At 39.8% G+C, this 26,280-nt stretch overlaps 1 protein-coding gene across 1 annotated transcript in view; it reads left to right on the plus strand.

The window, feature by feature from the left end:
• Positions 1-2,372: 2,372 nt before the first annotated feature.
• Positions 2,373-26,280, plus strand: part of LOC123758632 (uncharacterized) — a 66,975-nt gene continuing 43,067 nt past the window's right edge. The window contains exons 1-7 of the mRNA XM_045743129.2: positions 2,373-2,547; positions 4,180-4,316; positions 6,383-6,514; positions 7,383-7,495; positions 10,203-10,370; positions 13,948-14,065; positions 18,509-18,637. Of these exons, the coding sequence (XP_045599085.2) occupies positions 2,391-2,547; positions 4,180-4,316; positions 6,383-6,514; positions 7,383-7,495; positions 10,203-10,370; positions 13,948-14,065; positions 18,509-18,637 (954 nt within the window). The 5' untranslated portion in view covers positions 2,373-2,390. The remainder of the gene's footprint in view (positions 2,548-4,179; positions 4,317-6,382; positions 6,515-7,382; positions 7,496-10,202; positions 10,371-13,947; positions 14,066-18,508; positions 18,638-26,280) is intronic.

Genomic DNA, 26,280 nt, shown 5'->3' on the forward strand with positions numbered 1-26,280 from the left:
AGGAGATATATGAGTGCAGGAATATTGGCTTCAAGCTGCCACCTCCCTTAGTACACGTAAGCCAAGGCTTAGTCTACCAATGAGACGTGTTAACTTGTGGAAAGCACGGGATATTCTGATGACTGTAGGTTGTGGTGGCCCAGACGTCAGCTAGTGTGGCGGCTGGAGGGAGCAGGTGCGACGGGCACCAGCCAATCAGCGAGGGGCAGGCGATGGACAAGTAGTTTGCTGGTTTGAGTGGCGGAGGTGGAGCAGGTGTTCCCGGTGCTGAATACGTTTGCTCTCTGGGCAAACCTTGGTGTTGTACTTGTTGGATATATATTCTATATTAGTTGTTATTGTTGTTAGGGACGTGCTTAGGAGGGAAGAGCAGGCTCAATCTCTCTTGAAGGAGATTATCGTCACAAATCATTATAGAGTTACATATATATATATATATATATATATATATATATATATATATATATATATATATATATATATATATATATATATATATAAATATATATATATATATATATATATATATATATATATATATATATATAAATATATATATATATATATATATATATATATATATATATATATATATAAATATATATATATATATATATATATATATATATATATATATACATATACATACAGCTTTGTTCCGATCGGCTCGGAGACCCTCGGTTCGTGGGGAAAATGTGCATTGAAGTTCCTGAAGGAATTGGGGGACAAATTGATCAGCGCTACAAAAGACCAGAGAGCAAAAAGTTTCTTGTTCCAGCGCCTCAGTGTTGCAATTCAGAGGGGAAATGCCTGTTGCGTCTTGGGCACTAGTCCAACTTCAGAGGAATTCGAAGAAGTGTTTGACTTGCAACAATGATCGAACCCGTCTGTGACATTCATCAATGTTTCCCATTGTTGTGTTTTTCAAGAGATCCATAACCTTTAATCACCTTTTTGCATTATTATTTTTGCATCAACCCATGTATATCTTGTAACCATCAAATGCATAATAAACCACAAAAAATAAAAAAGGAAGGGGGTGGTAGGAGAAAAGCACACAGAAACTGTAGTGGAGGGGATCTAAACATTCCCTCTAATGCGTTATGCGTGGTTTCCTTCAAGGCTATGGGTCCCCCTTCTTCCAGCTAGAGGTGGTACTCTATAATGATATATATATATATATATATATATATGTCGTACCTAGTAGCCAGAACTCACTTCTCAGCCTACTATGCGAGGCCCGATTTGCCTAATAAGCCAAGTTTTACTGAATTAATATATTTTCTCTAATTTTTTTCTTATGAAATGATAAAGCTACCCATTTCATTATGTATGAGGTCAATTTTTTTTTATTGGAGTTAAAATTAACGTAGATATATGACCGAACCTAACCAACCCTACTTAACCTAACCTAACCTATCTTTATAGGTTAGGTTAGGTTAGGTAGCCGAAAACGTTAGGTTAGGTTAGGTTAGGTAGGTTAGGTTGTCGAAAAAACATTAATTCATGAAAACTAGGCTTATTAGGCAAATCGGGCCATGCATAGTATGCTGAGAAGTGAGTTCTGGCTACTAGGTACGACATATATATATATATATATATATATATATATATATATATATATATATATATATATATATATATATATATATATATATATATATATATATATATTGTTTTTATTTATTTATTTATTTATACAAGAGTTCTTAGTCTTGTACAGCCACTAGCACACATAGCATAGCTATGCATACAGCTAGTGGCTAGCATACAGCCACTAGCATACATAGTGTTTCGGGCAAGTCCTTAATCCTAATTTTCACACACACATTCCCAGGAAAAAGCCCGTAGCAGCTGTCTAACTACCAGGTACCTATTTACTGCTGAACAGGAGCATCAGGGTGAAAGAAACTGCCCATTTGTGTCCGCCTGGTCCGTCTCCACAGGGGATCGAACCCGAACCCTTAGGACTACGAACCCCGAGCGCTGTCCACTCAGCCGTCGAGCCCCTATATATATATGTATGTATGTAGTGCTCAATAAATTAAGTGCTCAGTATACAAGTTCCTGAGCATAAAAGTAGCCATTAGATAAGTACTCAGTATATAAGGACTGCATATTGTATATAAACAAGCTTTGACATATTATTTGTATACATGTTACTTCCCTAAACTGCCACCAGGGTAACTTCATGTTATTTTTTTTATCTAAGATGAACTGCTACATCCCAGTAATATTTCCTTAACAATATTAATAATTAAATCGGATATATATAACTATAAAAGTTAAGTAATATGAACATTTATATGGTTTAATTATATTGATAGTGAGCCGTGTGGAATAAATGTGGCAAGCGTTGTTCACCCTGGGTAAAAAATATACGGGTTGTGATGGACAAGATGTCGTCTGCAGCTAGCGGGTCACTCCAGGACCGAACGTTGAATAAAGTCGCTCTGTGCTCGGCGGTGTTTGCTGGATTCGCCTACGTGGGTTACTCATATGCCAAGACAGCTTTCTGCAGAAAATTGGCACGCAGGCATGACTTGCGTAAGTGCTAAATAAGGCTGTGAAAGGGCGGAGATGAGGGGGTCTCGCAGGAGGGTGAAGGCGGTGACTGTCGAGCTTCAGTTAATCTTTGACATTTATCTGTTTGTGCTGCTCTTAATGGCGTAATTAATCTTAGTGAGTATTTGTTGTGTGGCAATGGAACAATGAATGTCAAGTGGCGAAGTGGGCAATGTCAGTGGGTGACACAAGGTGGGCATTGCTGGTGTGATGGTGGCGGCTGATAAATCTCCATAGTTATAATTCGTATCCTTCTATCAGATAGTATAAAAATATTGAGCTACATAGTGATATACTTATGTGACATAAGGGGAGGTTGAGTTGAAGATGGGAAGTGTTGTGGTTATAAGTAATCAATGTGAGTACTTAGGTGAACGAGGGTATGGGGTGGGGTGTGGTCCGGGTGACCTCTTGTGTTCTGTGAGTGACTAGTTGTAGGGAATACTTCAGCCAGCATCCTTGAGTAGTGATAGGAAGCAGGGAAATAATAGTCGTTTTGTTACTTCCATTCCAATAGCTACTGGCAATGGTTTGGTTTCCCAGCCACTTTGACTGGACGGTAGAGCGATGGTCTCACTTCATGCAGGTTGGCGTTCAATCCCCAACTGTCCAAGTGGTTTGGAACCATTCCTTCACCCTGTCCCATCCAAAATCCTTATCCTGACCCCTTCCAAGTCTAACAAAGTCGTAATGGGTTGGCACTTTCCCCCTGATAATTAAACAAAAAAAAATTGGTTTCCCATTATCTGGGACAGGAAGCCCATTAGGCTTATCAAAGTCCCCTCCTCCCCTCCCCTGCTAATTTTATGATTAATCTTTGGTTGGATGCAACCTACATCAGTTCCCTATATCTGAGGTACCTTTTTACTGCTAGGTCGACAGAGGCATTAATTGAGAGAAAACACGCCCAGACATCTTGTCTTACCTGGGACTCAAACTCGATTACAAATGGTTGAAAGCTGACTGAACTAATTACTGTGCTGCATATCAAGGTACCTATTTCTTAACATGCACATTCATACCCCAATACATTACAAAGATTTGCTTTAAGTCAGGAATTCTAAACACAATCCCCAGTAGTGATACATTCACAATTGATAATTGTATGCTTAGCATTGCCTAACAAGAACCTCTAAATAACACAACCAGGTAGCAACACCAACTCTGCCTTGTGCATCAAATAAGCCTCGACACTCGTGTACATCTGGATTGCATTGTCAGTTGGCAGAGGGAATTGTTCTTAGATGATGAACATGATGAGTGATAAACATTTTGTTTACAGGGCCATTTATTGTTTTTTAACCATTTGTAAAGTTTATGTAGATTGCTTTGCAAGGCTTCAATGTTATTTGCACTTTCCACTTTACCAGTAGATCCTTTTTCTCATATACCCAGTATGTAGTTGTATTTCCAGATCTAAAATTAACACAACTTTCTTAGGTGACCATAGACCAGAAACTTTACCATACTCAAAAAGAAATGTGAAAATAATAATACAGTTATTATAAACAGGTCTTATGATGTATTAATCTTGTAATTTACCAATATAGTTTTTTTAATGCACATCTGACTTTCATCAATAAAGTACTTAAATAGCAATGTTCTGTTGAACAGGTGATGACGACCCGACAGAGGTATCACGGGTGGTGTTTCGGAGGTTGTCTCAGACAACGCAAACGGACGCGCTCCTTGGAAACTTGGATGTCAGTGGCACCACTGGCAAGCTTATCATTCGCCCTAAAACAGTTCAGGTTTGGACAGCTTACTGCTTTTACTTTTCTCTCCCAATCATAAAGTAATTACTACTATTGCTTACACATGTCGCTACTCTGTTAGTTATATCACTACTACTAGCTGCTACTGCTATATTCTAACTAGCCCTACATAATACCACTTTAATGATTATCACTGCTATTAGGCAACTATTGTGAAATAATCTCATGTAACATTAGTAAAATTTGCATAGACAGTACAACCATTCATCTATTGAACCAAACTCCAAGCATCCAAGCATTTGTAACCTAACCTTATTAACTACAGTACTGTACTGTTAAGTTAATTTAAGATTTACTTAATTTAGTTAAACATGAATGGTTAATACCAGTTTTGATTTAAATGTCTTGCATAGAAAACCAGTTAATTTGACTCTGAATTAAACCTTTTATCTAGTATTAATGACATTTATACTTTGGGAAAACTGGCCGTACTCTAAATGACAGGCTTAGGGAATGCAAAGAAAGTGTTAAGTCTGTATTCACAAACAATGCTCTCTTCTGTCATGTTAGGGATTCTAATCATCCTATTGATTGGTCTTCTAAAATAATCTTTCCTGCCTCTGCTCTTCACAGACGCTGTCTTGTTGAATCGGCTCTGATACACAACATCCCCAATATGAACTTTAGTCCTGGCTTTGTTGCTGTTGACTCTACCCTTTCACAGTATATGCTCAAATACTCTAACCTTTCTAACAAACATGACCTGACATAAGCCTTCACATACTTTTTTTCTCCTTTTATTCTTACGTTCCCATTCTTGCACCCCATTATTACACCCATCCCATCTGTACTTTTCATCTTGTTCTTACCTTTCCCCTTGCTCTTACCTTCCTCTAGGAATTACCTCCTCTTACCTGCTCCTCACCACTCTTGCCTTACTTGTCTAATGCGAGTTCCTCCCTCACTCCTATCACAATCGCATGAACCTTCTTGGAGGCATTCAGTACTCGATTGAATAAACACACCATTGCCTCCCTGACACCGGTATGACCTGACAGAAATGTTTAGAAAGATCCCTGTTGTTCGATTGGATCTAATGGCAGAAGGAAAGAACGTGCCTTTAGGACAACCAAGTGACCTGCTTAGAAAAGTGCCAGTTGCTTAATTTAGAACCTGTACTTGAGGTCGATCTCGAACCCATTGTTGATGTGATGACTTATATTGAATTTTGTAACTAGCTCATCAAGATTGTAACTTGCTTAGCTAAATGAATTGTGGGGTTCAGTCCCTGAGCCCATTATGTGCCTCTGTAACCCTTTCCACTACCGCCCACAAGATGGGTATGGGGTGCATAATAAATGAACTAAACTAACTAATTAGAAAAGTGCTTCTTGTATCACCCAAACTTTTTTGTTTTCTCCCAAAAATTTTGAACAGTGATAACTGTTGCACTGCATCCAGATATAATAAAGCTCCCTATAATCTGAACCAGTCTGGTTCAGATTTAAACAACTGAGCAGGCACTCTACTCTTTATAAAATGTTACAAAATTTGGAGCTTATCAGTTTCAGAGTAAAAGGAAAACCTTGAGAGCTTACACCTTCAACTAAAAAGCTTCTGGAAATAGTAAATTGCACATAAAGAATAGTCAATATGTATAGGTATTTGCCATATGAGAACTCTAGATAAAAGCACTGCAATACCCTTATTGCTCATGTTAGGCAGACTCTATATGTACCCAATTGTGTTCATTCTTGTATCTCTCTCTTGCTCCTGTTTTCTTACTTTAGCAATTTACTTCAATGATGCTACTCTTAGCATTTTGTTCCACTTACCTGCAACTCGGTGTTGGATTAACTTATACTGCAACTATTACATTTTAATAAAAATAATCTAATTTGGATCTTGCTATGAACTTTATCTTAGCTGGTTATTTCAAACCCTTGTTTATATTCCTTTGGTTTTAGTACAGTGTAATAAATTGCCTCTATATGGTACTAATACTCAAACACAGTATTTAAAAAGATTTAATAGTGCTTATAAATAATAAATTAATTTTACAGGGATATAATCAGGGATTACTAATTAGTTAACTATTTCAGGAGAGGATTCGTGAGCTGAACCTGAAGGCGCGACAGTTTGCCGACACATTTATTGCTATTCAGACAGGCAACGGCCACACTGGTCACGCTGTCTCTCGTAACTCTGCTATCCACGACACCAAGAGCTTACAGGTGAGGAGATAGTTAATGTTCAGGTATAAACCATGAATAACTTTAGGTGGGAGCTAGTTAATGTTCAGATGTAAATCATGAATAACCTCAGGATTGTAGAAAGTTAATGTTATTTTACTTAATTTGTAAGATAATGAAAATGGATGTGAATAAAACTGTAAACAACTGAAGACTGTGTATAACTTGATGGTAGCAAATTGGGTCAGTTTGTGTGTGTCACTGTCGTTATATCTGATGCCTTGTTCCTTCCCAAACTGGAGAGTTGGGCACTTTTAGACTCACTCCCAAACAATTCTAGGCTTGGAAAAGCAAGGAAATTATATTTTATTTTTAAACTATGAATACCGAGTAATCTGCTGAATTACTCTTTGAGCTTGTCTTGCCGTTGCCTAAGAAAATGCATTAGTAGCCAGAGGTCAGACCGAGCTTCCATTTTTTTTCTGTTATCCTGCTAGGATTCTGCTAGGATTAGGTCAGTTGATTGGGGAAAGGACTGCTGTACAGTATTGTGTACCTTGAGTTTAGCAAAGTTTTTGACACTGTGCCTCACAAAAGATGGATTAGAAAGATTGAGGCTCATGGTATTAGGGGGGGACTATCCTAATTTTGATTAGGGCTTGGTTATTTCAATGGAAACAAAGAGCTATCATAGATGGAGTTAAGTGAGAATGGGAAAACTGTTGTAAGTGGAGTGACCCAGAGCTTTGTCTTGAACTGAAGTTTCTTGTAAGCTTCCAGCAGCAGCTTGATTCCCACCCAGAGGGTTTTCAGGAACAACCAAGGCAAAGTAGATTCCCAGCAGATGGGAACCCTTTATGATGCATACATTTCCTGCTTGTTTAATGTAATGTACTTGTTTGAATTCTAGTGTTCCCCATGGAATTCTCCTCGGCTTCTCAGTCCCGTTGATGTTAGACATCTGATTACTTCGAGATCAACAGAGAATCTCACACACATCCCCCCAGATGGCTCGCCTTACAGGTAGGTGCCAAGCACTTAAGAATGTTCTTGGCTAACCAAAAAAGTCACCCAGTATGGCTGCCTGTATACACCATAATTGCTGCCTACTTGAAGGGTTTTACAATAGCTGATGATTAACCAAACACACCATCACAACAACCTTTGTTTCTTTAAAAAATAATGGAACCCGTGCTTGTTTGTTCTCATCTTCTTGAGGTTATCTTGAGATGATTTTGGGGCTTAGCGTCCCCACGGCCTGGTCCTCGACCAGGCCTCCTTTTTGTTACACACCCTCAGGAAGCAGCCCGTAGCAGTTGTCTAACTCCCAGGTACCTATTTACTGCTAGGTAACAGGGGCATCAGGGTGAAAGAAACATTTTGCCCATTTGTCTCCACTTCCACCGGGGATCGAACCCGGAACCTCAGGACTACAAATCCGAAGCACTGTCCACTCAGCTATCAGGCGCCCTTCCCAATTCACTTGGTTGTATTTGCTCCTTAACTCTTGCACTCTACTGAAAATAATCCAACCCATCCTCCTGTTTAGATAGTAGTTCTTGTAACTATGTGCACCATAGTACAAAGATTGACATACTAAACAATTAGATGGCAGAATTTAGTATTATTCACTTTATAGAGTTAAAAAAAATGAAGGTAAAAAATAAACTTAAATATTCCTAGGCCTAGTATTGCACACACATGTACTTTATTAATCTTCAGATATCATGTTTAAGGCCTAGGAAGGTTAGATTAGGTTAGTTTAGTTTGTCTTTGTAACAGAAAATCTTTTCTGGTTTGTCCAAATTCAATAGTACCGATTACTACTTTTTAATTGTGTTGTTCGTCAGTATGTATATATACTGTGATCCTCATCATTACTATAAGTACTACCAAAACAGGAGAATGGGGTAAATAATCTAAAAAATCATGTAAATCTGTATAATCACAAAAATGGCATCACATCATCAGGTCCATGTGCAAATGTTGTGGGTGGCAAGTAAAGGCCTGAGATCACCTGGGGCTTTCCCTATTTACATTTTGAAGCAACACTGTTTTCATCTGCTCTGTATATCTGAAGGTCAGGATACAAAATTTAGTCGAGATACTATCTGCACATACAGGCCTCTCTATGTGATAGGCACATTTCAAATACTTGCCTTGTTTGGTTTGACTTGTATAGGAATGTCTGGCCAGTCCATCAAATGTTCTATAACTTATTTTTTTCTGTGATTGTTTCCATCTGAAATGTTGCTGTATAATTGAATTTATCATTAAAGCCACGTAACCCCAGTCCATATAAGTGGGCGTCACACTTACATTAACAACTATAGACCAATATCAATCCTACCCACATTATTGAAACTATTTGAGAAACTGATATACAAACGGCTTCACACACACCTAGCCAAACATGACATACTTAGCTATTGTCAGTATGGCTTCAGACCTGCAGAAAAGCACCAACACCACAATAAATATATATGACTTGATACATTTGCTTTATACTTTCAATAATACCCAATAGGACTCTTTGTTGGTCTTTAGAATGCCTTTGACACCGTTAATCACAATAACCTTTTTAAATGGTATCAGTGTGGCATCAGGAGTCACTTCCTTTAGTACATATGATCTTATCTCAGTGATAGGCACCAGCATGTTTCTCTGAATGATGTTACTTCTCCCACAGTGCCAGTACATTGGAGAAATTGAACAAAATTGATTGCCAGGGACAGTGAGCTCCCACTGTATGATAAACAACAGAGGTCTACTTGCAACAATTTCACACTCAGTCTTAACTCCATTTATGCTAAGCCTCTGCTTCCTTTGAAATAATTATGAACGTTTAAGGATCGGTTACCTTGAGGTTACCTTGAGGTGCTTCCGGGGCTTAGTGTCCCTGCGGCCCGGTCGTCGACCAGGCCTCCTGGTTGCTGGACTGATCAACCAGGCTGTTGGATGCGGCGGCTCGCAGCCTGGCGTATGAGTCACAGCCTGGTTGATCAGGTATCCTTTGGAGGTGCTTATCCAGTTCTCTCTTGAACACTGTGAGGGGTCGGCCAGTTATGCCCCTTATGTGTAGTGGAAGCGTATTGAACAGTCTCGGGCCTCTGATGTTGATAGAGTTCTCTCTCAGAGTACCTGTTGCACCTCTGCTTTTCAACGGGGGTATTCTGCACATCCTGCCATGCCTCCTGGTCTCATGTGATGTTATTTCTGTGTGCAGGTTTGGGACCAGCCCCTCAATTATTTTCCACGTGTATTTTTATCGGTGCCTATTTGATCGTACCCAGGGCTCTAACGTGGCTAAAATTGCTTACGAGGTGTAGGGCGAGCATGCTGCTATTGTCCCACAGGTACTGTAACCATCCCATCTTTATAACTAGCAATTTATTCGCAATCCTCAATGATACTAGTACTCTACTTGACTAACAATTTATAAAATGTGCAAGACAAGGGTTCACTAAGCCCAACTTTACATTCTATAAGGGTCCTGGCTAATACTTCATTTGGGCTTGACTTTCACATTTGCCCTCCATATTTGACATTGTTCTATGCTGTCATTTGATGTGCTTTAATTTTTTGACCATTATTATTATTTCTCCTTTTAAACTGAATGCATTTATTACAACCTTTGTACTGGAGAAAGCAAGAGAGCTGCATAGGGCAAGGAATATAAAAATTTCCGAGGAAATTCTAGAGTTTTTGTTAATTTTGTGTGTCACAACAGGCCAAAATGGGTACGCAAAAGTTTACGGAAGAAGAAGCAGGCCGAGCAAAACAGTGACCCGGATGGAAAACAGCGGCAGCGGAGAGTGGAGGAGGAGGCACGGCAGCTGTACAACACCACCAAACCAGAGTTGACGCAGAGATTGGAGAACCTCAGCACCAGGGGCAGGTGAGCACATCCATTACAGCAGGCTAGTAGCAGTTGTTTGGTGGGAGTTTTATAGTATAGACCTTTCTAGCAAAAAATGTGTGATGGCTATGAAGAGTAAACCACACACCAAAAGATGAGGAGACAATGTTTTGGTCCGTCCTGGACCATTATCAAGTCGATTGTGATGGGAACAAGGTGGGGGTTGTTGTTTTAGATTCAGTTACTCGAAACAAATAGTTGCAAGTAGCACGGGCTATGATGAGCCCGTAGTGGACTTACCTGGCACAGGAGCAGGACTGTAACTTGGGGAGCAAGGGAGGCACGGGCATTAAGTAAGTCGAGAGAAGTGGGGAGATGTGATGAAGAGGAAATTCCTAGAGGAAGGTAAGAGCAAGGCAAAAGGATGGGTGTAATATAGGGGTGTAAGAAAGAGAGGGGGGAGTAATAATGGGTGCACTATAAGAATGGGCAAGTAAGAATAAGATGAGAAAGAAACAGAAAAAGAAAGTAAAAAAGGATGGGTAGGCTTATGTTAGGTCACGTTTGTTAGAATGGTTAGATCATTTGAGTATGTACTGTGACAGGCAAGAGTCAACAGTAACAAAGCCAGGACTAAGATTCATGTTGGGTAGGTTGTGTATTAGAGCTGATTCGACAAGACAGCGTCTGGAGAGTAGAGGCAGGAAAGTATTTTACTTTAGTATTTTCACTTTTACTTACTTATAAATACTTAGAAAGTATTTACTAAATATTTAAAAATATTTAGTATTTTAGAAGACCAATCAATAGGATGACTAGAATCCCTAACATGACAGAAGAAAGCATTGTTTGTGTCTGCAGACTTAGCACTTCTTTTATCTTTATCGACTTCTTAAGTCTGTCATTTAGTGTACAGCCAGTTTCCCCAAAGTATTGGAGAGAACAAGACGAACAGGAAATAGAGTAGGCACCAGCAGTATTAGAAGCAGGAGGAGCAGTGTGAACCAGATTACTATGAAGTGTTAGTTTGTCGATTGGCGAACTTGTATGTCAAGAGGACGAAGGGTATTAGTGAGATTTTGGAGTTCAGATATGAAGGGAAGGCAGAGCACAGTGCTAATAGTGTTGGAAACAGGTTTGGGATGAAAGAAATTTTGCTTAACTTGAGAATAGGCACAGTTGATAAAATGTAAAGGGTAACCAAGGCGAGAGAAGAGAGAGACGAGAACACTTTTCTTAACACAAGGAAGATGGTAGGAAAAGAAGTGAATGTCCATACCACTATGCATGTGTTTGCGGTAGACAGAGAAAGAGAAACAGGACACAGAGCTGTGAGCATGAATGTCAAGAAAAGAAAGGAGGAAGTTAGATTCCCATTCAACTTTGAAATGGATAGAAGGAGCTATATTGTTAAGAGTGGAGGGGAAAGGCTGGAAAAGACTAAGGTCGTAAGGCTTTAGGCAAAAATATCATCAACATAGCAAAGCCAGAGAGAGGGATGAGTATCAATAGTGGGAAGAACTCTTTTGAAATATTCCATATAGAGATTGGCAAGAACAGGGGAGAGAGGAGAACCCATAGCGACACCGAAAGTTTGAGAGAAGTATTTTCCATTGAAAGAGAAATAGTTAGTCAGATGAATTCAAGGAAAACATCAATGGGGAGCAGGAGATGAAGAAGACCCCTCAGTTGCCTTATGACTAGGGAAAGATAGAACATCACCAAGAGGAACATTAGTAAACAGAGTCTACATCAAGACTAAACATCTTACAGGAGGGCTGCAGGCACAGTCTTGCTACGAAGTCCTGAAAGTGATGAAGGTGGGCAGGAAGGGAAAAAACATACCAAGATAAGGAATCAGAGTTTTATCAAGCCAGGAGGCAAGAGGATAGCCGACAGAGCCCCTTGAAGAAATGATAGGACAAAGATGAACACCAGGTTGATGAGTCTTAGGTAGACTATAGAAATAAGGAAGAGAAGGGCAGATAACACGGAAATGTTTTATTAGATCGAAGTCGGGAAGACAAAGACTAGAGAGCTGTCTTAGTTTGCAGTTGAAGGAAGTTTTAAGGCGATCCAAAGGGTTAGAAGCCAAAGGAGCATACGTGTGGGAGTCAGAGAGCAAGACATCAGCTCTCTGGAGGTAATCCACATGGTCAAGGAGAACCATCGAGTTACCTTTGTTGGAAGAAAGGATAAGAATAGAGTTGTTAGCTTTCAGGGAGGCAAGGGCAAGCTGGAAGTGATGAGGGAGGTGGTAATTTTTAGAAAGCAAACTGTCAAGAACATGGATAAGGGCCCCTCTGAAGGCAGACAAGTTCGAAATTGTACCAGAGTTAGAATTTACAAACTTATCAAAGGAATTAATGAGGTCAATGCCACAGTGAGGGCCAGGGGAAATAGCAAAAGAGAGACCGAGTCCAAGAAGTTCTTGCTTGTGCTTAGAGAGAGGGTAAGAAGAAAGGTTGGTAACACAATCAGAGAGAGAGTATTTAGCCCAAGTACTGTTGGAAATCAGACGTTGAAATTTGTTGTGTAGTGTGGAGGAGTGGTGAGAAGAGGAGAGGTGAGAAGTGTCAAAAGTGATAGGAAGCAAGGTAATGCATAGATCACTGGGAAGATAAGAAGACAGAAAGCTTACATTACATAGTGGTCCAGGACAGACCAAAATGTCGTCGTCTCCTCATCTTCTGGTGTGTGGTTTAGTCTTCATATCTTCAGCCACGTTGTTGTGACTCATCCCCTGCGTGGGTGATGGCTAGCAACAAATATTAGGTTGAGATATACTGTAAGTATTTGGAGGTAATGTTTTATGCATGGGCTTCATTAAATCTAACAGCTTCACAGAAGTGGTGGTACTGTACTTAGGAGAGTGATAGTCAGGGAGGTGAAAAATTTTGAGTCAGGAAAAATAATTATTAATGATGAAGAATATGTATATTAGGATTACAAAATATAAGAGAAGGAATATATGTGAATGGCCTTTCAATAATGTTTCAACATTTCATAATTCTATTAGATTAAATAAAATAATTTGCCTTATAAATTCATGAACCCAGAGTAAAGTGATATGAGAACTGCAGATGTGTTGAATTATTGGTGAAGCTGTGTATGAACCATGTTGCTGGAGGTTTCTAGTCACTTTATTGACTGTTTTGGATATGATGAATCACTATCTCTGCATAGTACTTTAGATAATCAGCCAGTCATTCTACAGTAGTTGGATATGTTGGATTATCATCCAATCAATTGTGCTGAAACTATATTGGATTATCATCCAATCAATTGTGCTGAATATATTGGATTATCATTTAATCAATCCTTTGGAATACATTGAATAATCAAGGCCTATATGATACATTAGATAATAGGTCAGTCAGTACTTTGAGATATAAGACCTGATCACCCAATCAGCCTTATGGTATACTGTGTATTACATAATTTTTTAATCCATCCAGTAAGGTTATACTGTAATGGATAATCACTCAGTCGATCCTTTAAGATACAGTATTTTGTATGACTATTTTATTCCTCGGGCTACAAGTAGAAATAATTGCATGGAGTTACTCTCATGCTTAACAAATTCTCCAACATCGAGTAGGTACGTTTGTTTCAGGGTGTTGACGCCATATGAAGCCAAGAGCCTAGTGGCACTGCTGTACTCGGAGGACAAGACACTAGTGGAGAGGACGCTAGTTACCATTGCCAACTGTGCCGCATTCAGCGTTAACTTGGTAATTTATGCTTTAGAGTAATGACAGCATTTCTAGAAACATTTGGAAATATAACTGAAAATAACTAATACTATGATTGAAAACATAATTTAAAAATCAGTGTAAAATAAATATAATAATAATAAGGAATTGTCCAGTATTGTCCACATTTATTATCCACATGTTGTAACCAATCAGATATGTAACTGTATAATAATAAGGAATGTATAAATAATGATAAAATATATAATAAAAATTATAATGTTAATATTAATAATTTAATGTAGCCTAGTATAATAGCAATATGAATGCTAATTCATACTTTATTAATCAAGTGACTACACTTCATTGATTTCTATTACTCTCTCATGCCACCTAAAACACTCATTTTCTGAATTACCTACTCCTTATCATATCTCCATGCTTTTTTTTTTTTTTTTTTTTTTTTTTTTTTTTTTTTTTTTTTTTTTTTTTTTTTTTTTTTTTTTTTTTTTTTTTTTTTTTTTGGAGTAAAGAGGAAGGAGAGGCATAGGTGAAGGGAAGTATAGAAGTGGGAAATACAGTGAGAGGTATGAAAGCAGGCGGGCTGTCCGCCTTGCTGACTAATCTCCATGCTTAGGCAATTTCTCATAAGATTCTGTATTTTTTTTTATGATTTCCCACATGAACTACATCATGATTTTCTTGTAAATATTAATGATTAAAGAGGGCACTGTTGTTTGGGACTTGTAAGTGACATGTAGTGAGAGCCAAGCAACTAGGCAGTTGTTTATTATTAAAAGACACTCGCTGGTAACTACTTATTGTTACCCACCGGTGTTTATGGGGAAGAAGATCTGGCTGTTTGGACCCAAACTCCTTAGCAAATGATGTTTACTGCTTTTAAGCCTCTAGATATTCTAGAGGCTATGTTCACTATCATATTCACTCTTCAAACATAGAGGTTGCATCCACTTCTTTCAGTACATTAGACTTGTAAGCCCATCCACATTGGATATGAGTATTTTCTTTTATCTCTTTAACTCATTAACATTTCTTTCTTCCACCAATAGTTAATTTGTAATCTTCGAGCTGCAACTGAACATCTCAAACTTGGCGAGGCATATCATGAAACATCTTGCTGTATCACTGTAATTGTATCAACAACTACCCGACAGTGAGGAGAGAGAAAGAATTTTTAAAAAGAGGATAGCGGACAAATGTAAAACAGAACCGGCTTATTCTATAATTCATTAACAACAAATTGCAGATAAAGGATAATATTCAGAGGTTGAAATGGGAAACAGATTCACGGAATATAAAAAGGAAATGTGTGAAATATTAAAAGAAACGTACCAAAGTGTGTTTAGACAAAATGAAATCTTCTGGGAACCAGACACAATAAGAATTCCAGAGAACAACATAGAGCTCATAGAGGTGTCTAGAGATGAAGTGAAACAAATGTTCTTGGAGCTAAGTAAGAAAGCAGTTGGCACAGATGGAGTTTCACCATAGGTTCTGAGGTAATGTGCATCTGAGCTCAGCATTCCACTTCACCTGATTTTTCAGGCACTCCTGTATACAGGAATTGAAGCAGATGTGTGGAAAAAGGCTAACATAGTTTCAATTTACAAAAGTGGCGGCAGGGAAGACCCCTTCAGTTATAAACCTGTATCATTGACAAGTGTAATAGTCAAAATATTTGAAAAAATAATTAAAAGTAACTGGGTAGAACACCTGGAGAAAAATGATATATCAGACGAACAGTATGGTTTTTGATCCTGTGTAATGAATTTACTCAGTTTCTATGATCTAGCCACAGAGATTTTCAGGAAAAAGATGGTTGGGTTGACTGCATCTATCTGGACCTAAAAAAGGCTTTTGACAGAGTTCCACATAAGAGGTTGTTTTGGAAACTTGAACATATTGGAGGGGTGACAGGTAAGCTTCTAACATGGATGAAAATTTTTCTACCTGATAGAAAAATGAGGGCAGTAGTTGGAGGCAATGTATTGGACTGGAGAAATGTCATAAGTGGCATAGCATAGGGTTCAGTTCTTGCACCAATAAAGATTCATTGTCTACATAAACGATCTACCTGATGGAATACAGAATTATATGAACATGTTTGCTGATGATGCTAAGATAATAGGAAGGGTAAGAAACTTAGATGATTGTCATGCCCTTCAAGAAGACCTGGACAAATATGTGGAGCACCACTTTGCAAATGGAATTTAATGTTAATAAATGCCATGTTATGGAATGTGGAATTGGAGAACATAGACCCCACACAACCTACAAATTATGTGAGAAGTCTTTAAAGAATTCTGATAAAGAAAGAGATCTAGGGGTGGTTCTAGATAGAAAACTATCACCTGAGGACCATATAAAGAACATTGTGTGAGGATCCTATACTACACTTTCTAGCTTAAGAATTGCTTTTAAATACATGGATGGCAAATTACCAAGGAAATTGTTCACAACTTTTGTTAGGCCAAAGCTGGAATATGCAGCAGTTGTTTGGTGTCCAAGTTGATGAAGCACATCAACACTGGAAAATGTGCAAAGACATGCTACTAAGTGACTTCCAAAACTGAAGGACAAGAGCTATGAGGAGAGGTTAGAGGCATTAAATACTGTATGCCAAAACTAGAAGATAGAAAAAAGAGGCAATATGATCACTACATACAAAATAGTTACAGGAATCAATCAAATTGATAGGGAAGAATTCCGGAGACTTGGAACTTTAAGAACAAAAGGTCATTGATTTAAACTAACTAAACAAAACTGCCGAGGAAATATTAGAAAATTCACTTTCGCAAAGAGAGTGGTAGACGGTTGGAACAAGTTAGGTGAGAAGGTGGTAGAGGCCAAAACTGTCAGTAATTTCAAAGCATTATATGACAGAGTGCTGGGAAGACGGGACACCACGAGCGTAGCTCTCATTCTGTAACTACACTTGGGTAATTACACCCAGCCAACCTTCTCACAACTAGCATAGGTGGCAGCTCAGGTCACTCAAGGGTTCAACCTGCCTGCTTGCTTCACTCATATGCTGTTGCCATAATGCACTTGGTTCCCATTGGGAAGAAGGGCAAGGATGGTGAGTACGGAGAGTTCCTGAGGCTGCTTGATTTCCGGGCTAGCCATCAGTTGCTTCACAGTGCATAGTCCCAGTAGTACTTAAGAGAGAAAACTGTCATTAAGATAGAAAAACAATATGGAGGGCTGACTTGTGGGAAGGGGTGAAAAGACCAAAAGCCCAGAGCATGGGTAAAGATGAAATCAGTAACTTGAAAAGGCATCCAAGTGCCACACAGGCTTGGCAAGAACATGGAATATCCAGAAGGTAATGAGCAACCAAAACTTTTAGACTGCCACAAACCCTGTGCCCAAATATTTGCCAGTCACATTAGTAAAGAAGACAGCATATAACAGCATACCTGTACACATGTTTACTCTGATGCTCATTAATTTGGCTGACTCTGACTCTAACCAATTTATAAATAACTAGAGAAAGCCTGGCCCTAGAACAAGGCACCATGAAAATGAGATTGATAAAAAGCTTGGGAACATAACACAAATAATATCATTATGGCTGCAGAATAGAGAGCATGGTGCATCTCAGGCTTGACAAATGAAGTGTCCACCACTAGATGACTCCTTCGAAAAGCAAAGGATTCATTCTTAGCTAAAAGGAGTAAAGGAGGGTGGAGATGAGAAGAAGAACTTCCCAGGACAAAAGAAACAAACCCCTTTTTTTGTGGCAAAGAACATGAAGTTTGCAAATTAGATTACCAGAAGCTAGAGCCAGCAAGAAAGCAGACTTAAAAAGGGAAGTCTGAGCTGAGTGTGATAAAGAAAGTGAGAGGATAGAAAAGAGAGAAAGCACTAAAGGTGATCTAAGCTTCCATGCCAGTATGCTCAACACAATAGAAATGCCATGACAACACACAGGAGTGCAGCAAAAACTTTTGGCAGGGTGTATGAAGCAGATACCACTGTAAATAAGGAGGAACAGGAACTAAAATTATTGGAACCCACATTGGCACATATTTGCACCAAGAGCATTTTCATATTGTAATAGCACAAATATGGAGAATCTCTGCTAATTGGGTCCAAGTATTGTTAACCAGAGTGATAACAGCCACTAATAATTTTGAAACCTCTCAATAAAGCTGTCATGAACACACATTACAAGGAAGGGCAGGGGCAAATAATTCTCCATTGAGCACATAAGGGGAAGCCTTCAAAAGTACAGTACATTAAAAATAAGGGTGACATCTTTGTAATCCAGAATGTTCAAATCATATGGGAACACTGGATTCTTTAAATTTTAATTGAGTATAAATTGGAGGTGCCTCACATGGGTGAATAGGTTTTCTGCAGTTTTATATATTCTTGCTTTTCTACTTAGTTTGTAGGATTTTCTTTAGTAAATCATAACATAAGCATGATTTACTAAATAAGCTGTGCAATTTACAGGATTTTTTGCGAGAGACAGGTTGTATCCATCGGTTGACGAGCCTTCTTGGTGATGCGGAGGTTCGGTTACCAGCAGTCCAGACTCTGGGGAACGTGGTCCTGTCAGAAGAAAACATAAGGCAGGCCAGAGTGAGTTTAAAGTTACCTTCTTGTGGCATTAAATTTAGCTGTGTTTAATGATGTCTATTGGTCTTTCATGTAGGCTCGTTAATATCGTGCTACCGTACTGTATTTGTGTTTTTGTTGAAGATTTTAATTTATTCACACTTTTAAGCAGTTCAACAAATAACAATTAAACTCATGCCTCAGAAACATTGAAATGTGGTAATATGTATATTCGTCATGGGCCATTATCACATCAAAACTATGAAAGTTTTAGATAGCAAGTTGAGGTAGATAAAAGCGAGGTCACGGGAGGTGTTTAACTGGCATTGAGTTGGAGAGGTGCATAAAGTGGATGGAGCAGTAATTGAGAGGTGGGAATGGAAGAGGGAAGGAGATGACTCACCATTCCACATCATTAATATGCGAGTTTAGTGACTTTTTATGTTCCATTTGCAGTATTGAGACTTTTTCTTCATGTTTAGCAGTGAATTGGGTGTTTTAGTACTTAATTAATCCTCACAAGTCATTGGCACACTAAGATACACAGTATGTCAGTGAGTTATTGAGTGAGTAGTTAACTACAGTACAGCCTCGGTTCCACGAACTAACTATATGGGACCAAATCCAATTCATTGCAGTGAGGGATTTGTTGCAACTGGAGATGCCTCTAGGATGCATTTCCCATGCCCTATGGGCTAATTTTCACTTAATAATTTTTCATTTCAACCTATAATATAATAGACAACTACCAAATGAACACATCTGCAAATTTTTTTTTGCATTTTGCTGATTTCTCGCATCCCTATCCTCAAAACTCATTTTCAAAAGGTAGCAGGGCTATACCTGAGTGAATGAAAATCTTCCCACCTGAAAATGAAAGCAAACCATAGAATTTAGTTTCAATATTCTCAATAGTTTTCCCAAGGCTCCAACTGTTTCTTGTAATGTTGAGTCCATCTACAAGAAATATAAAAAATGGGATTTGAGCCACATTAACAGTTACCATTTATACCTTAATATTTCCCATGCTCTATGGGCTGATTTCACAGAGCAAAATTTTAATTTCAATCTGTCATTTGAAGGACAACTCCCAAGAAAACCTGTCTGGAAGGAGATTTAACTACATCTTTCATATTTCCCATGCCTTAGCCTTGAAACCTTGTTTTGAAAGGAAAAAGGACCAATATTTGTGAACGAAAACTAGGAAATCTCAAAATTAGAATTAAATATAGAATTTGGCTTTAAATGTGCTCAGTAGCTTTACTAAAGGCCCTTTAGTATTTCTTGTAATGTTGTCCGATCTTCAAAAATCATTAAAAATGTAATTGGAATCATATTAACCCTTGAAGGTTAAATATGGCTCCATGGTTAATATTTATCCATGGACCCAATAACTACTGTCTGGCAACCTCACAGTTATTTTGAGTTATCTTGAGATTATTTCGGGGCTTAGCGTCCCTGCGGCCCGGTCCTCGACCAGGTCTCCTTTTTGTTACACATCCCCAAGCAGCAGCCGGTAGCAGCTGTCTAACTCCCAGGTACCTATTTACTACTAGGTAACAGGGGCATCAGGGTGAAAGAAACTCTGCCCATTTGTTTCTGCCTCCAATGGGGAGCGAACCCAGAACCTCAGGACTACAAATCTGAAGCGCTGTCCACTCAGCTGTCAGGCCTCCATGGTGTGCACAAAATTAGTAAAGTTTTTGAAATCTGGGGGTTTTCTGTGGGGAGCCCCTATGGCTCCTTGGAGCTTACTGGGCTGAAATGTTTATATTAGACTGTGGTATCAGTCGATTGGAGTTCTTGCCTACCGGGGACCACGAGCCAGAACCTGGCCCCCTCAGAGAGGTACTAGGAGCAATGGCCTATGGAAATCCTCATGTATTTGGAAGCATTCCAGGTCTGCATCGACTTTGGTTTGGCACCCAGAAAGGTAGGCATAACAAAACAAACCCCACATGGTAAAAAAAATTTTAATTGCTACCGAAGACTGAACAGAGAAACAGAACTCCCCAAATACTAAAACAAGCAAACATCTTAACCCACTGTTGTGGCGCTCATCCGTTCAACTCCCCTTCCCACTGGGAGGAGGGAGGGTGGAGCAGCCATTCAGGCTGCTCCACCATTTAGTTCTTGGCTGATGTCCGACTGTGGCAGTCGTCGACTCTGGCCTCTGTTTCAGTGCAGTTTTGTGTCTTGTGGTGTATTTCTGCAGTGCGGTGTGCAGGCCAGGAGTAATTCATCAGTACTGGGGCTGCATGTGCCTAGGGCCACCTTCCCTAAGCCCTATGTAATTACTGCCCTTGCTTTCTGGGGTTATCTTCCACAGGGTATTCGGGAACCGCTTCCGTAGGGGTCTTTTTGCTGCTAGGCAATTGCCTGTCCTTGGGGCCAGTTGGAGTGTTCATAGCCACTATTTGACCTTGGGTAGGTGGTGGTGTCATTGCTGGTAGGGGCACAAGGTACTGTGCAGCTTGTCTCTCATTATACACAGAGATTATGATTATAGAGAGAGATTATGGTAAGAGCAGACAAAAGATAAATCCCGATTATTAGTACTGGGGGACTTCAACTTTCAGGGAACAGAGTTCCACATAAGAGGTTTTTCTGGAAACTGGAACATATTGGAGGGGTGACAGGTAAGCTTCTAACATGGATGAAAAAGTTTGTAATTGATAGAAAAATGAGGGCAGTAATCAGAGGCAATGTATTGGACTGGAGAAATGTCACAAGTGGAGTACCACAGAGTTCAGTTCTTGCACCGGTAATATCCATTGTCTACATAAATGATCTGCTAGATAGAATGCAGAATTATATGAACATGTTTGCTGATGATGCTAAGATAATAGGGAAGATAAGAAACTTAGATGATTGTAATGCCCTTCAAGAAGACCTGGACAAAATAAGTATATGGAGCACCACTTGGCAAATGGAATTTAATGTACATAAATGTCATGTTATGGAATGTGGAATGGGAGAACATAGACCCCACACAACCTATAAATTATGTGGAAAATCTTTAAAGACTTATGATAAAGAAAGAGATCTAGGGGTGGTTCTAGATAGAAAACTATCACCTGAGGACCACATAAAGAACGTTGTACGAGGAGGCTATGCTACGCTTTCTAACTTCAGAATTGCTTTTAACACTTTCGCGCTCTCGGCGCTCAAAAAAAATCAATACCCCAGATGCTTTCAGCACTTCGCGCGCCTATGCGGTAAGACCGAAAAAGTGTACACTCTTTTGACTGTCCTGACAATAATTGAAGGCGCACGTATTTACATTTGGTATCACTGTGTTCGCAATGAAATTGTCTATAAGAGCATACCTATAAAATGCCGCCCAAGCATAAGGAGTATCAACACCAAATAAAAAACTATGCAGATCACTCGCCGAGAGCGCCAAACAGCAACAAAATGTTTCCACTCTCTTAATGGTTGCGAAGCCTACAGTTGTCCTACATCGCTAATTTTGGTATCATTGGAATCGCAATAAAATTCTCTACACGGACATATGCATATGAATGTTTAATATAGGTAATTGCCCACCCGCAAGAGTGTGTGAAGTGGGGAGTAGTTAGCCGCGAGCGCACTGGCGAAAACACGGGGGGAAATCATGCTTGGAAAGTTTATACGTTTCCTGACCCTACTTTTCTATGTACGTATTTCTTTTTTATACCAATGTGTTCGCAGTAAAATTTTCTATAAGATGAAATGTATAACATTTGTACAAAGCATGTGTAAGAGAAGCGCCAAATATAGAACCACGTCGCTCAGTATGCGTTCGCGGCAGAAACGAACGCATTGTTTTCGTTCGTTTGATGTTTGTCATGTTTATACTTGTTGAAACATATTATAATTTGTATGACAGTGATCGCAGTAAAATTCCCTACACAGACATATACATAACACATACAAATATTTCCCACGTGTTGGATATATCAACGGCTAAAGGGAACCCACTGCCACACGGCCGCCACACCCAGAGCCACACCCGCCACACCCCCAAACATACTTTGTGTTTTTTTTTTTACTCATAGAAGTTTATGTGATATAATATTCATTCTGGTACCAAAAAATTCGCAAATAAATTCTCTACAAAACGTATATAATATAACTTCTTATAGATGATAAAAAATTCCAAATAGGTGTACTTACCCTGTCTATGTTGATTGAAGATCAACAGTTGAGGAATTTTTTTTCACTCCACCATCTTCAGGCTTCTGATCCTGAAGTTGCTCATCTGATGTTTCTTAGGTGGAGTGAAGCTGTTGCCGGTGGTTATTTTTTCTCCACCCAAAATATCTTTCTTCGGTGGTACCTTGTGTAGCAAGGCGCAGCGCACAGTGCCACATCACAAGTTTTACATCCATATATCACGTCCCTCCTTTTGCCAGACTTGAAACAAACATGGCATCTTCTTTTTTTAGCCAAGTGCACGAGTTCATGCGTCAACTTGTAGTTGAGACGTTGTTCTGAATCTATAATTCTTGTATTTCTTGGATGCACTGCAGGAATATTGTCTTCTACAGGAACCACCAAACTTGTAGTAGAATCTTCTATGAAATCAGAAACATCAAGTGGTTCTATGTCCTCAATGTCCATTTCAGAATTTGTGGTTGATGAGTGGGCTTGAGGTGTTGAGGTGAACAGAGGACGCCTCGCACCAGATGGGCCGGGTGTTGAAACTGCCGCGTCAGCAGGAGGAGCTGCGCTGGCATCTATGTCGGGAACATGTGGTATACTTGTTGTTGTTGGCCATTCCTCGCTGTTCCACGCCAATAAGGCTGAGTCATAAGGCTAAGGCCAATCTGAGAGTATCCCCATCCATTTCGGTTAAAAAATGGAATTTATAGAAATATTTTTTCGATGGACGAGAAAAGTAGGCTGTTATGCGGAATCGTAAGAAAAAACGGCGACGAGTTATCTCTAATCTAAAGCGCGAAAGTGTTAAATACTGTACATGGGTGGTGAAATACTAAAGAAATTGTTCACGACTTTTGTTAGGCCAAAGCTAGAATATGCAGTGGTTGTATGGTACCCATATCTTAAGAAGCACATCAACAAACTGGGAAAGGTGCAAAGACATGCTACTAAGTGGCTCCCCGAACTGAAGGGCAAGAGCTACGAGAAGAGGTTTGAGGCATTAAATATGCAAAAACTAAAAGATAGAAGAAAAAGAGGCGCTATGATCACTGCCTACAAGATAGTGACAGGAATCGATAAAATTGATAAGGAAGACTTCCTGAGACCTGGAACTTCGGGAACAAGAGGTCATAGATTTAAACTAACTAAACAAAGCAGCCAAAGGAACGTGAGAAAATTCACTTTCGTAAATAGAGTGGTAGACGGTTGGAACAAGGTAGGTGAGCAGATGGTAAAGGCCAAAACCGTCAGTACTTTCGAAGTGTTATATGACAAAGAGTGCTGGGGAAGACGGGACACCACGAGCGTAGCTCTCATCCTGTAACTACACTTAGGTAATTACACTTAGGCAATTACACAGTGACCAGTTCTGTTCCTTTTAGGGATGTTGTGCTTTGGCGGGGTTTTCTTTTTCTTTTTCTTTTTGTCTATTTTGCCTGGTGTGGATCTGCCCCCTTGGTTCTGATCCACCTTCTGTTGTATCGGTGTTCCTCTAGGCCCTGTGATTGCACATGTCGCAGGTGTTCAGTTTTTAGCAGCTCTCTTGGTAGTTTTGGCCTAACCAGTTAGCAGTTTCTTGTCTAGGCTTCCCTTAGCAGTCTGCCGAAGGGGCCATGGAAAACCCCATTGGGGCTCATTGGGCCAATGGACACATCCTCTGGGTTCCAACTCACTGACTGCGAGTTTGAAGGTTGCTCTGTTCTCTTGTCGCAGGGTGACATTCACTTGTTTTGCTTCCGTCATGGTGCCTGTTGGGTCAATGACACCCTTGACCAGAAGTCTTGTGAGTCGTGTTCCTTGCTTGTACTTCAGTTTATCCATTCCACTGATACTGATGTTTGGGTACAGGCGGCTTCGGCATTGCATGCAAAGTATTGGTTGCTGCTGCGCGCTAGGTTGGTTGCTCATTCGGATGCCCTGATGCTGTCCCGTTTGGGTTATAGGGACCCAGACTTGGGGGCGTAAGTTGCTTAAACTTTGGTTTCGTCCCCACTCCCGAGTCCTTCCCTGGTTGGTGTTCGTCCTGCTCTTTTCCCCACTTCTACTCCTGAATCCCAAAAAGTGTGAGGGTTTTGGGGTCAGGGCTGGGTTTAGATGGTTGTGAGACTTGGGCGGCTTCAGGGGCTGCCCCATCCAGGTTGGAAACAGAGGCATTCAAGCGTGCTCCTCCTGCTAAGGTTTTCGGGTCTTACCAGTGGACCCTCCTTCTTCTCAGCCTTTCTTCCTGGACTCAGTCTTTTCTTCAGGGGCTGAGGGTGTGCAGGATGGCTCTGCCCCGGATCCTGGTGTGGACGATTCTGGGGCTGGGGAGGAGGTGACTTGGGGTGCCTGGGCCCCATTTGACGCCATTTGGGTGTTAGTACCCTTGTCACGGGGCTTTTTGTTATAAGGGGGGAGGGGTTTTCTTATCCCAATTTCCTATATGAGTATGATTTGGGTTTGGCTACTCCCTGGGTTTGGTTGCGGGATCCTTTGGGTTCTTTGGTTCCTTTTTTCTGGAGGTTTTCGGCTTCTCAAATCCTGCCTAAAGAGGGGCGAGAGGCTCTCGGGGCTTACCTCCTGTGAGACCCAGATTCCGCTTCGATGATGGATTTGTTTTCTTTTGAGTTCAGTTCTACTTTACCTATTGGGTGTGTTACGATGTACCGGAGTCTTCCTGGCTGGCAGATTGCCCCTTTCTTTTCATTGGGGTCATAGCATGGGTTTTGTCGGACCCGCGCGCTTGAGTGGAGGGAGATTTTACTGTTGTGCAGATTTATCAGGGGGGGGGGGAAAGAAAGTTTGAGCTCCTTAACCTCTGCACTGTAAGGAAATATTTTTGTTGTTTTTATAAATTTTCAAGTAAAGTTAATGTCAAAATGTTTTCAAACTCAACTTTTTTCATTTCAAAACACAAAAAGTGATGAAAACGTTAAAAAACATTAAAATACAACCTAATTAAAAAACGGACAACTCTCAAAACAGCATTTGTTCTTTGGTGCAATGCAATGGATAATGTGTTTGTTCGCCCCTGCTTCCTCAGGATGTTGGCTTTGTGCAGCTTCACATACAGGTTCCCTCCCTTTCGGTTTCCTTGGTGTCTGAGGATTTGTGCACCCGTGGGCATTTGACCTTGGTCTTGCATTTCTTTTCCCCTCTCGAGCTGTCCTTGGACTGGCTTGAGGAGCATGTGGAGGTGCCGGGTCTTTGTCTGGTGCACTTGTCTCGGGGGCTCAGTTCCCCATTTGCCTTCAGTCAAATGGGGGGGGGCCTTTATTGCAAACCTGTAATTTTTTTGTGAATAGTGGATAGATATCCACTATTCACAAAAAAACTACTATGATGCATAGTAGTTTAAGACTACTATGCATCATAGTAGTCTTAAACTACTTTGATGCATAGTATTCAAACTTTTCAAGTAGCTTGTTGAAATGTGTCATTGGTCATTCAATTTGTGGGCATAAAGTGTTACTTTGTGAATATTCTGTAGTAGAAAACCTAGTATATAAAAATGAAATACAGTACTAAAGTTCTAAATACAT

The sequence above is a fragment of the Procambarus clarkii genome, chromosome 31 (assembly GCF_040958095.1).
Source record: "Procambarus clarkii isolate CNS0578487 chromosome 31, FALCON_Pclarkii_2.0, whole genome shotgun sequence".
Taxonomy (NCBI): Eukaryota; Metazoa; Arthropoda; class Malacostraca; order Decapoda; family Cambaridae; genus Procambarus; species Procambarus clarkii.